Raw genomic sequence first — 12,834 nt, 5'->3', positions numbered from 1 at the left:
ATAAATAGCTGTGCAATTACAGAATATCTAGATTATAAACCCTTTTGAGAAGTCTTCTCTTCATGCCTGTCTGTAGAGAGCCTAGCATGCTGTTAACAGTAGGAAAAAAACCCCAGACTTTCCTAGCTTTCAGCCAGTATATGATTATATAAACTTGTGTGCTGTGGGCCAGCTTAATTGAACTGCTGCAGGGAGTTGAGTCACATCTCCCTGTGTAAACCTGTACCCTAGAGAACACTCTACTCAAGGCAAGATGAGCACTGGTACCATAGCACTTCCTTGGGATTTTCCAATAGGGAGGGACACAGCAAAAACTGCTGAGGGATGTGCTGAAACACTGTGTCCCACCTACATTCACTCCGAGGCTCACTTTTTGGGTGTGTTGGTCTTTCCTTCAGTTCTTTGGCAGTGGGTGTGTTGCAGCCGTTTTTCTTCAACACTTTCTCTTCCTCTGATGGGCTTTCTGCTGCCAGGAACTTGTGCTTGGGTTTAGAATAGCAAAAATTGGCATTAGACTCCAACTGAATCTAGCCTGCTCTGTGTAAGTCGATGTTTGTGTGTAGGAAGGATACGTATCTGGTAGTTTTATTTGTCATATTTTTGGCTTCTGATGGAGCTATTGCCTGTGATCAAGCAAAGCTGAACTTTCTCTCCTAGAGCAAGATTAGTTGCTCAATATTTAAAGTTGCAAGTGAGTTTCCATTTGTAAGTCCACTTTATAGCTCCTCTCTAAAATACCACAGAATTAGCACACTTGGCTGGATAAATATTCCTATTATGTTAATGCGAGCCTTTAACCTATGGCTTGTATAGAAAACTGAGTTCAGTAGGTAAACAAATCACTGCACTAATCATGGACAGTTAAAATATGCCAATTCTCTCCATTTATTGTTAGAGTATTTCATGCTGTAATGTTAAAGAAAAAAATTAAACAGGAATGAGATATTAAGAGTGAGTTTATTTTATTTGTTCACTTTAAATGTTGTAATCAGCAAGCTGTATTTTAAAACTCTGTAACTGCATGTGTGCAGTGGAATACATGTTAGTAAAAAAAGAACACTGTTGTATAGTCCTTCCCCTTCCCCCTCTCCCTCCCACTTATAAGAAGGATTGTTTTTTGAGAGTTTAAAAACTAAGTGACATAGGATTGCCTGAAGCTATATAGTGTATAAACATTAAGAGCAAGTGACAGGGAACATGTGGAAAACATACATAATCACTTGCACTCATACAAAGCTAGCTAAAATAATCTTTAACAGTTTTGTAGGCAGGAAAAGCCAGTTTGTCCCTTGGGAAGAAAATTAAATTAAAGTTCCTAACTTTCTCTACTGGTTTCTCTCTCCTTCTGTTCTAAAACAGTCCTTTAGCAACTGTGGGGAAAAATAAGCCCTGTACAATCCATGTTATGTTTTCACAAACTCTCACGTTCAGATGCCTAATAAAATTGGGAGTGATTGGCTTTAATGTTGCAAAGTGTAATTTTGTTTTCTGTGTTTTGTTAATCTTAAACTTGACTATTCTTTCAAGATCTGACGTCCGTCCTGTCGTGCCCCCCCCCCCCCCGGTCCCCCAAACACACAGATTTTTATCATTTGTTGTCTTCTATAAGAAATTAAGTGAATTTATGGACCATATTCTACTGTCTGTCTTGGAAGCAAGCCTGTGCAGCCCAAACTCTGTGCTGCCTGGTAATATAATTCTGCTTTTTAATAGTATTGTGATAAAATTGCATCTGAACCCATCATAATTGTTGATCAGTCAAATTTTCATTCTAGAAGTAAAATTCTCTGGTTTTCTTGGTCTCCAGGACTAATGGAATTCTAAATCTCTAGTATTTTATCTGTTTTGGTCACTAATTGTCTTCTGTATGATTTTCAGTCACTTAATGCATCCAGTTTTACCCCCCGCAATCTCTCTACTTTCTCCAATTCAGTTGAACATTGCTACCTCTTTACCTAATTCTCCTGCTTTTCGATCTTCTGCATTTCAGACCTTGCTGTTTTTTTTTTTAAACTGATATTGTACTAAGCAGTTGCCCTGGCTATTTCTGTAACAAAATGAACAGTTACAGTATAATTTCCCTGCCACACACATAAATCTGTCTAGTTATCAGTGCTGTTTGTGTGGTGAATGTAGACCTTGTGCTCAGCACTTTGTTTATATAGGGCCCCTTACACTTAGTTCTCCTCTGTGGATGTTAAGTTTCCTGAGCATCTACATCAGACCTACAAGCAACAAATGTTATGGGAGAGGATGCCTGAGGCTGTGCCCTTTTTGACAAAGAATCCCAAGTGGGTAGGTTCCCAATAACCATCCTCTGCTACCTCTCTTTTGGGTATGTCTACAGTGCAAAAAAAATTTGTGACTGGCCCAGGTCAGCTGACTCAGGCTTTCAGGGCTTGGGCTGAAGGGCTATAAAATTACAGGGTAGATATTCGGTGTCCGGCTGGAGCCCAGGCTGAGACCCCACGAGGAGGGAGGGTCCCAGAGCCTGGGCTCCAGCCTGAGACTGAACTGCGATGAGCCCCATGACTCAGCTGACCCGTGCCAGCCACACATGTTCTGTTGCAGTGTAGACATTACCCTAAGAGGCTGAAGGTCATTTAACTTCTCTGGGACAGTTTGCATGAAATCTCAAGACCATCTAAAACTCAAGAGTTCAATAAAAACAAAACTTAGTAAGAAGAGAAGATCCGATTTAAACAAAAGAAATTGAATGCACAACATATTTAGTCTGAAACCCTGAAAAAGCTCATCTCTGGTTTAGTTACAGTGAATGGAAAAATGATCTTGCACTGCTGGAGAGAACTCCTTTTTCCACTCTCATTCTTTTGGCAGGTTAGTCTCTCAGGGCTTGTCTTCCCCAGAAAATTACATTGTTGGAACACAACCTTGAGAAGTTGCAGGGAAGAGTTCAAGTGTTGAAGAATAGAAAACAATGAAATCCATAATTTATGTTCATGATTACTTTAACTTCAGGTGTAAACGAAAAGCAGTTAAGCTGATACAATGTCATGGACAATGAAGGATACTGCATTTTTCTGTAGTGTTTCTTTTACTCGACCCTGTATTTCCAAATATTTGCTATTCCCTTTTTACAAGACAGTTTGATTCTTCAATGGGTCCTGAATTACAGTGGCAAAAATAGAAACCTGTAATTTACTTACAAAGACTTCAAATTAAACTTTCAAATAGAGGCCATTTTAGACTCTGCTTCTAAACACGAGTTACTTCATAACCTTTACCAGTTGTGTAGTTACTGATTATCATAGTTGATGCTTCTTTCTCTCCCTCATCAGCTTGCCAGTTGCTAACAAGATGTGCACAGACAAGCTTTTGAAATAAATAAAATGTATATGGAAAGTGCCTAACCCAGGCTCTAGGACCAATGCTTGAACCATTTCTAAAACTACTACTGGTAGAAAAGAAAATATTTAAATTGATTTAGGTCAATATTGCTTCTGCATAATGTGCTTTTCAGTCATAAAAACCTTTGTAGAATTGTCAGTGACTAGTCACTGAGAAATTTTATGTATCTCAATGCATATGCATTTTGTTATGTGGACTTTGATGCTCCAGGGATTTAACTTCTGAGGATTCAACAATATAGCCACTAACAAAGGTAAAGTATCAGGGGGTAGCCGTGTTAGTCTGTATTTACAAAAACAACAAGGAGTCTGGTGGCACCTTAAAGATTAACAGATTTATTTGGGCATAAGCTTTCGTGGATAAAAACCTCACTTCTTCGGATGCAAAGGTAAGTACATTCTAAACTCTGGGTGCCAGCACTAAAGAGAATTGAATTTGTTCAGTGGGTAGTAAGAAAATTCAGAATATTATGTTTCCAAATCCTACATACTTTGTGTTTCTTGCTTTCTATAGGTGTAAAGCACAAGTCTTTTTTAACAGCTGAAGATTGCTTTGAATTGGGCAAGATTGCATACACCGAGGCAGACTACTATCATACTGAGCTATGGATGGTGCAAGCTCTGAAACAGCTTGATGATGGAGAGGTGTCTACTGTTGACAAAGTCTCCATTCTGGATTATTTGAGTTATGCTGTGTATCAGCAGGGGGACCTGGACAAAGCAATGATGCTCACCAAGCGACTTCTTGAGCTGGGTATGTTGTTAAGAGACTAGATCCACAATATATTGTAAAACTGGTAAGGAAATTCTGTGATATAGCAGTTCTCATATTATGGTCTGTAGATTACTTTTGCTTTGCAGAGTAATTGTGGGTGGCTGCTTCTGTCATACAGGTGAATTTCTGCCAGAATAAAATGGGTGAGGAAGGTATCCAATCAAGCAGTTACACTCATTGTATTAAACGATGATGAAAATAATCTTCCCTAATATTACTCTTTCAAATAATAATAGCTGCTGCAAGGATGTTGTGATCCGCACTGGTTTGGCAAGGGAGGAGGGCCACAAAAGTATGCCTGTCTTAAGAAATTATCTGTAACATGAAACTGACTGCTTGAGGTACATCTGAGTTCATTTTTTGGATGGGAGTTTGCATTTGCGGGAATGGTTGTTTCTATTTTGGCCTAAATTTTACTACTTGCATACATTTGCTTTCAAGAAGGGTAAATTAAAAATTGCATCCTTAAAGGAAGAGACAAATACTTCTAGCAGAATTGGGCAGTTCCCGCTATGTTGTAAGTTTTTTTTTGGCATGGAATCTCTTCCTGTGTGGCTGTACAATATCCTGCGCAGTGGAGAATTGCCAGGTGTCCAGTTTTCAAGTGAACACGTGGTCGAAAAGGGACCCTCCCCAGTCCGGTGAAAATGAGTGAGTGAGAGTGAGGGGGGAGCAAGTGATGGAGGAGGAAGTGGGCAGGGCCTGAGGAGGGGCGGGACAAGGTGTTTGGTTTTGTTCGGTGAGAAAGTTGGCAACCCTAGGGTGCCCTGATTGTTGTTGAAGCATTTGGGTGCTCCTTTAATACAAATGATAATGTAGAAAAATATGCAAGTAACTGACTAAAACTCATTTTACAGGGATTATAAACTTGGCCTCAAACATGCTGTATTCTTAAACTTGGCATTCAAAATCCCAATGTATTTTTATAAATTGATTTATAATCCATTTTGGCCTTGCATAGCTACAAAGGTTTAAAAATTGATTAATGTATTAGTTTCATAGCAATATTGCATCAAATTAATGTTTAATAACCAAGATATGTCAGTGACTGCATGTTTAAGCATTTAGAAGTTGCGTTCTGTTCTAACGTGCTATGTAAAAATAGCAGCTTGCTCAACACTTGCTCTTGTATATATCCCTTCTCTCTAGGCACTCATATCGCTGTCATTGCTATAATATCTGAACATCATGTTCAGTCATCTCTTTATTTTCTAAATTGTCTAAAATTAGTTTTACTGTCTTTTTATTCCTCTTAGTTATACAGTCAGTATAGCTTCACTTTCCTATAGATGAATTCTTTCTTACGTGTACATAAACCCAATTGTTTAAACCTGAGTACAGAATGCAGGATCTCTCTTGTTAATGGTACCTGAGGCTGAAAAAACCGATATTGAGTCTGCAGAGTTGGCCCATGAAAACTATCTTTTAAATTGCGGACTGAGCAGTTTTGATTTGGAATCATTGAAAGACAACAAATATAGAATCCAGTAATGGCTTGCCTAGTGATATTTAAGCACAATGGCATAGTATATCTAGGGATTTGTCATTTTCATTAGTGTGGTATCTGAGTGCCTAAAGGAGGATGTTCTACTCTTAATTCTGAATTATTCCTTTCACAGCAGTAAAACCCCTTCATTGGTAAATGGAGGAATGAGCTGGCGTAGCTTGTTAAAGTAGCAGTTTTGTCTGACACATTTTGTCAGCTGTCAGTCTTCCTGGCCCAACTCTCTCCCTGTTGGCTTTCCTGATGGGACATTGCAGCCATAACCTCCTCACTTCTGTGTCCCTTTGGGTACATCTGTACTTACCGCCGGGTCCGGCGGTAAGCAATCGATCTTCTGGGATCGATTTATCGCGTCTTGTCTAGACACGATAAATCGATCCCGGAAGTGCTCGCCGTCGACGCCGGTACTCCTGCTCGGCGAGAGGAGTACGCGGAGTCGACGGGGGAGCCTGCCTGCTGCGTGTGGACCCGCGGCAAGTTCAAACTAAGAGTTCGATTTCAGCTACGTGAATAATGTAGCTGAAGTTGCGTATCTTAGTTCGAAGTGGGGGGTTAGTGTGGACCAGCCCTCTGTAGTCTTGCAGGCTGTCTCTCCCATGGAACAGTTAAAGTTTATTCTATCTCTTAACTGTTGCTGTGTAGTATTGCTTCCAATGGAGGTGTCAGTTCCTTGGATTTTGCTGGCTTAAGCTAAGCTTTTCCTTGCCCATTCTCTACTTCCCTGAGCAATGGGAATACAGAAATGTGTTACATCCCAACCTGTCACTTATTGAATTGGGTCAGGCTTTCAGCTATATTTTTGTTCTGATTTAACTGTGTAAGCATGTTGGCTCACTAAGCATTAATTTTTACAACATCTGTCCCAAAATGAACAGTGTTTTTCTTTTTTTCAAGGAGCTGCTTTTCTATGCCCTTTCAGGTTGACTTCTACAAGTTGCAAACTTATCTGTGGTGCCTCTCCTTTCTTCTCCATTAGATCCTGAACATCAGAGAGCAAATGGTAACTTAAAATACTTCGAATATATCATGTCTAAAGAAAAAGAAGCAAATAAGTCTACTACCAAAACAGATAACCAGACTGACAAGGAATCAAAGACTAAGAAAAAGGAACCAAGCAAAGATTACCTGCCAGAGAGACAGAAGTATGAAATGCTGTGCCGTGGGGAGGGTCTCAAAATGGTAAAGTGGTCTAGCCTGTTTGTTTGGTTTTTTTTTGTTTAATCTACAGAACCATTCATGCAGGACTCATTTAGAAGTTCTCAGCTAGTTCTAAGGAAGATCAGTCAGCTTGCAGGGATGAGCTGGCTCACCTTTTAGAACACTTTTTTTTGCCTTTTACTCCTGTCTTTATGGTGGCCTACATTCAAAGCATTTTTGATGAGCATTTGCAAGAAGTTTGTGTGCAGCTTGAACATAAGGAAATCCTTGTAGCAATAGAATGAGTATAGACATATAGGGGAGGGAATGAAGAGGGACAGTGCAACATCTCTGAATGAAGAAATAGTAACCCATGTGTGAGGATGCTGCCCACTAACCCTATTACAAATGTATTTTAATACCAGTTAGTGCACTGAGAATCAAATAAGAGTATTGTATTACAACAAAGATTGTATTACACACACATTGTATTACACACAGTATTGAACATTGTTCATCTTAAGACTAACTTTACAGTTAATGTTTGCTATAAGATGTGTCTAATATTAAACTTGCTGAGAGCATGGTTTCTCAAACACTGTGCTTGACCTCCCTGAGGAGACTCCAGTCTCCTCAATTGGTAAAGTACAAGTAGGCATAGGGAAAATGAATTACTGTGTTTTGTTCTTCTCAGAAAGAAGAAAAGGCTGATGCCAATCATAGCAGTGATGAATAGTCTAAGTGACTATAAATTCATTCATCTAGGTTTTCCAAAAAGTGATGGTGGACTCTTTCAATCCAATGTCTAAATACTGTTCAGCTGATGCTGTTTAGGAGCTAGAAGGTTGACCTCTTCCTTCCTGAATTTGTTGTAATCATATGCAAAATTTCTCTTCATTGACTTACAATTTAACTAATTATAAATAAATTGTTTAATTTTTGTTATATTTAATTTAATGTTTGCTGAAGAACCACCCCCACCCCCTTAAGGATATGTCTATGCGGCGTAGTCTACCCCTTGATCTTTCACAGGTTTTATCCTTATCCCCCCCCCACTGTCCACACTGGGTTTGTAGGTGTGTTAAGCCCAGGCTAGCTTATCCTAGCTAGGAATGTGGGTTAGAACCTGGGCTCCACTTTGTTGGGCAGGAGCCCACCCTCTTTGCAGTGAGGATGTAGGCTAAACCATTCAAGTCCTGATAGTCCTCTAATGCCCTTCCCACAATTCCCCCAAAAAGATAGTTTTCCTGCAATTGTCTGGAAAAGAATCCTAGATCATCTCAGCACAAAGAAAAATGAGATATTCCCCCAGACAGTCATAACACAGCACCATGGGTAGGGCTTGGCAGAGGGGACATTCACACCTGGGTAAAGCTAACTTGGATACTCAGACCTGGGTGAACTGTACAAACATAGCCGTAGTGTTATATGCTTGCCATATGAATATGTGTAAGAACACCACCAGAGAAAGTGGTCAGGTTTATAGATGGCATATGACAGGTCATGGTGTGAAAATAAATAAACCAAAAAATATATATATACATACACGCACGCATCCTCACCAGTTGCGTCACATTAGATGCATTTCTGTCACGGTGTGTAATTTTTTTATATAAAAAAATTAAAAGTAAGTGTGTGTGTCCGTCCGTCCTGTAATGGTGTTAATGTGAGCAAGCACTTGATTCTTTTTGTTTTTGTTCTATCTTGATTTCAGACGCCTCGGAGACAGAAGAAGCTCTTCTGCCGCTATTACAATGGAAACCAGAATCCCAAGTACATTCTGGGTCCTGTCAAACAGGAGGATGAATGGGACAAACCTCGGATTGTTCGCTTCCTTGAAATTATTTCTGATGAAGAAATTGAAACCGTGAAAGAACTAGCAAAGCCAAGGGTAAAGAGCTTCAGTTTTCTCTTGTTTTGGAAACTTCAGTGCCATCTATAGTGTTGTATGTGCATGAGCTCAATTCACCTCTTGATTAGGAGTTTGTAAAGTTAGCTTGGGTGAATGATCACACACACACACACACACACACACACACACACACACTTTTTCTGCAGTGCTTATAGTGGCAAGCTGGTCAACGCTCAGTGAAAGTTGGAAATGTAATCACATTAGAATCTCTTCCCAGGAGATGGCACAGCAGATTCACCAAACTGTTCTGCTGGATAAGATTTTTGTGGATGCTATTATGGAGGAGAAGAGAACCTCCTTCAGCTCCACAATAGTCACAGCATGAAACTTATCCCTACTACAACTGGCCTGCCTAAGTATACTGCCGCCGCTACTTCCACTCTAATTTATGTTGAATACTTGTCACAGGTCACTATGGCGTATAAATGATAATGATTTGTATGGAGATGCCATTTAGGAGCCACCATATGTGGTCATGGACACCAGATAATCATTTACCATATGGACATCTACAGAATAGTAGTACTCTTCTTTAGTCATCTGAAACTGACTCAGGGCCATGAGGTGCTCTGGGGCAGTTACATAAGTCCTTTTCAGCAAAGCTCACCATAGCTCCATTTAACTTCCAACCTATTATGCCTCTTTTAGTTTGAACTAACATAACCTTCATTCTCCCACTTCATCACCTCAACTTTCCAATCTTATTTCAAGAACCAGATTCCAAAGGACCATTCTCTGAATCTGAAGTAACCTAGGACTGGCTTATTGTCAAGGCAGCCATGAGAGCCCAGGTCAAACAAAAAGGCTATCTTGCTGGAAGTAACAATATGATTGGTAACTGCAACACCAGAACAGATTAAATCTGTCAGGAAGCTTTCAGTGTAGCAAGGCAGTAAATATAACACAACTTGTCTCAATTTAACTCTATCTCAAGACTTGTACTTGAGGTGAAGCTATTCTAATTAATCCATGCTTGTATAGGTCACCAACTACTTCTGAAATCAGATGCAAACAATATAAGTGCATCATTTCCCCAGCATGTCTTCTCTTTATGCTAAACAAATACTTATTGGGAGCAAGCTGAGCAAATGAAGGATAAATTCTATGTGGATAGGTACATCGGAATTATCTAAGAGAAATTATCCAACCATTTTTCCTTTATTCAAGCAAATCAAAGGCCTTATCCATAATCAAGTCAAGAATGGTGCTGCCTTTGTTAGCCACCAACTTGAGTACTGAAGAGCATCAAGTGAAGAGTAGGCTCTCTCTCACCTGCCACTCTTTGTTCTTGAGGTAACACCCCAGACTAAAGCAGTGGATCTGATTTCAAGTGCTGTACTCCTTCCTTACACCTAAAACATCTCTTCCTGCCTATGCTTCCCATGTCGAGCACATCAGGAATCAGATCCCAGTTTGTGTGCTAATTCCTATTTCATTGTGTTACAAAGTCATGGAAAATGATCCAACTGATGATTGGGCTGCATTGTTGCTGTAGGATACACTGGTGTTGCCTCCTTGGAGTGTAACTAACCTGTTCTTTATGGAGTGGAAAGAAAAACCTTTCTGTTATAAGGATCACAGAAAGTCTAAGAACAATACACAGATGATAGTAGATTTAAACTAAACTTTTTGGGACCATTGTTTTCTAATCAGATAAATAGTCAGTCTGTTACAAAACTGTGCCAATCACGGGTACTAATCTCTTATGTTGAAAAATGTGGAACATTCAAACTTAAAGCCTAGACATTGCAGGGTTCAGTGGTTGATGCTGCATGAGGCTATGTTTTGAGTCTGAAAGTTCATCTCTTGTATTCCAGGCATTGTGAGTGTGTCAGAAGTCTTAGAGTCTAGAAGTGAAAGGGTATATAATCACTACCCAGTCTTCTGCTCCCTTGTCATCAGCTGGCATGAGAAAAGCTTAATTCAATCTTTGGAGACTGTCTGTTTTTGAGTAGTAGGCTGTGTGCAATGATCCAGCCACTTTACCCAGGGGACAAAATGGGGTGAACAGTGCAGATTAAGGAATTCCCTGACTTTGTTTGAATCAGTGAGGTCTGAGATGCTTTGAGCCTTTATTGCAAAATACAAATAAAAACTAGTAGTAAAACACTTGCCCAGATTGACATAAACTGTACTCAATAAACCCTCCTTGGCCTGGAGTTACCATAACACAGTCTGACAATGACCACCTAGTGCTTCTAATGCTGGGGCATTGCAACTGAAACTTTCCCAATTATGGCTCACTGTATAGTAGCTGAATGGGCAGTAGCAACAAGCAGTTTTCTTGTGGTGTTGCCATGACATCGTATGGCAGAAAGAGATCTTGTGGAAATGGAGCAGAATGGGACGCTGAATAGAGCGGGATGGAAGCAAATTACTTGACAATGGTACAGTGTGTTGGAGAAGAAGCCCTAGAACAGTTTTGGACCAAAGTCTTATTTTTGGATGACCAAAAATGTGGGGAGTATTTCACATGATTTGTGATCGTGGTATGGCCGATGGGTCTGTGTTCTGGAACAGTGTGCAAAACACAGATCAATTATTCAATCAATGTAGAAGGTTTAGCTAATGCAGCTAATAAGTTAAAGATATTTTTCAGATTCTAAGGTAAGGTTTCCTTCATGTTTTTCCCCCTTCTCCCCTCCCTTCCCCCCACGGTTAAAAATTTTTACTGTGTGTGTTCCTTATTGATTTAACTCTAAAGTGCATTCTGGATGTACAGTATATCGTTAACAAAGTAAGAGTTGTACGTCTTTGACATACATGCTGTACGACTTCAACAGTTGCCACTTGGACTATAAAGGAGTTGAAAGATGTTACAGGAAATAGCTTTACTTATCTAACCAGCTGCTCTTGTTGCTCCCGAGAAACTGGAGTATTGCTTCTAGGAAAAAATGTGCCACTCCCTCTTCTCTAAGAAGGAACTGAAGTATCTCCTTTTTATTAGTGTTAAAGATTTTTCTCCCCCTTTGCCACCCCAAAAATACTCTTTTTGCTGTAAAACACCACAATGGAAACTGATTGGATGAAGTGCATGGCTTGTGTGGAAATTTTTTCCCCTCTGTAGGTTTCTGACTGGTCGGATTAATGTGATGCAATATTTACTTTGTAATGCAACTATTCTGATTGGTTCGCTTCACAGCTGAGGCGAGCCACCATTTCAAACCCCATAACGGGAGTCTTGGAGACGGCACATTACAGAATTAGCAAAAGGTAAGAGACTTCATACACCAAACATTCTGGGCCTGTAATGAGTGCTTGTTCTCTGCTCATTCAGGGAAATAGGGGTGGTCTAAAAAGATACTTCTGACTTTCTAGACCACCTCTTTAATATGTACAGATATTGTAACAGGCTGTTACTGCTGAGTTTCTCAGTTTTTTCCTCTAACTAGAAGTTCTGTTTTTTTGCCATTTTAGCTAATATTCCTTTTCTTAAGTAGTATTTGCACAGGTGCATAGACTGTGCACAGGTGCAAAAACTCAGTGGCGGTTACCTTATATTTGCTTTCCCCAACCCCATATGCCAACAAAAATTTGCTAAATCTGGCAGACTCTGAGAATCCCTTGCATTCAGAAGTGGAGTCACATTATCCTGTATAACAGTTGCATTGGCATGCAGAAACATTTGTTCATTAGTCCAAGATAATCTGTCTTCCTCCTGTCTGTTGGGTTTTTTTTTTCCTTGCCTCCTAACTCAAACTTTGAAGAAAGCCGTATTTTCTTCTTTACAGGCTTCCGAGTTCTCTCCACTTTGCTGAAAAGCATTGTAGATTTGTGAACTTGAGTTGTTTATTTTTTGAAAAAAGTTTGATAAAATGTCTTGTCTTTTTAAGAGGTAAAAGTGCTATCTTTAGGAGCTGCCTAGTAAAGATCTAGTCCTCCATTAGCTGTTTTGTTTTCCTCACAAAAATCCTGTTCTTCAGTATTTAACTAAAACAAAAAAAGAACATTAAACTTCTGGATATGGAGGAATTTTCTTTGAAACTCAGCACTATAAACTATTTGCAGAAAGTCTCTAGTTTAATTTAAAAAAAAAAAAAAAAAAGTGAAAGGACAGTCTAACCAAATTTGTCCACACAATTCTTGATTTTGGAAATGGCAGCTGCAGATACTGTCTCCCTTCTAAATATTGCTGCTG

The 12,834-nt window shown here is 39.6% G+C and overlaps 1 protein-coding gene across 5 annotated transcripts in view; it reads left to right on the top strand.

Moving 5' to 3' along the window:
• P4HA1 (prolyl 4-hydroxylase subunit alpha 1) overlaps window positions 1-12,834 on the top strand; it is a 62,040-nt gene that overhangs the window by 22,799 nt on the left and 26,407 nt on the right. For 3 of the 5 annotated variants that reach the window (XM_034777938.1, XM_034777935.1, XM_034777936.1), the window contains exons 6-9: window positions 3,883-4,122; window positions 6,624-6,826; window positions 8,499-8,675; window positions 11,839-11,909. In XM_034777938.1, the coding sequence (XP_034633829.1) occupies window positions 3,883-4,122; window positions 6,624-6,826; window positions 8,499-8,675; window positions 11,839-11,909 (691 nt within the window). The remainder of the gene's footprint in view (window positions 1-3,882; window positions 4,123-6,623; window positions 6,827-8,498; window positions 8,676-11,838; window positions 11,910-12,834) is intronic. The other 2 variants (XM_034777939.1, XM_034777937.1) reach the window with 1 other exon arrangement.

The sequence above is a fragment of the Trachemys scripta genome, chromosome 7 (genome assembly GCF_013100865.1).
Source record: "Trachemys scripta elegans isolate TJP31775 chromosome 7, CAS_Tse_1.0, whole genome shotgun sequence".
In the NCBI taxonomy this organism is placed as follows: Eukaryota; Metazoa; Chordata; order Testudines; family Emydidae; genus Trachemys; species Trachemys scripta.
This window is presented reverse-complemented; position numbering and strand designations above follow the sequence as displayed.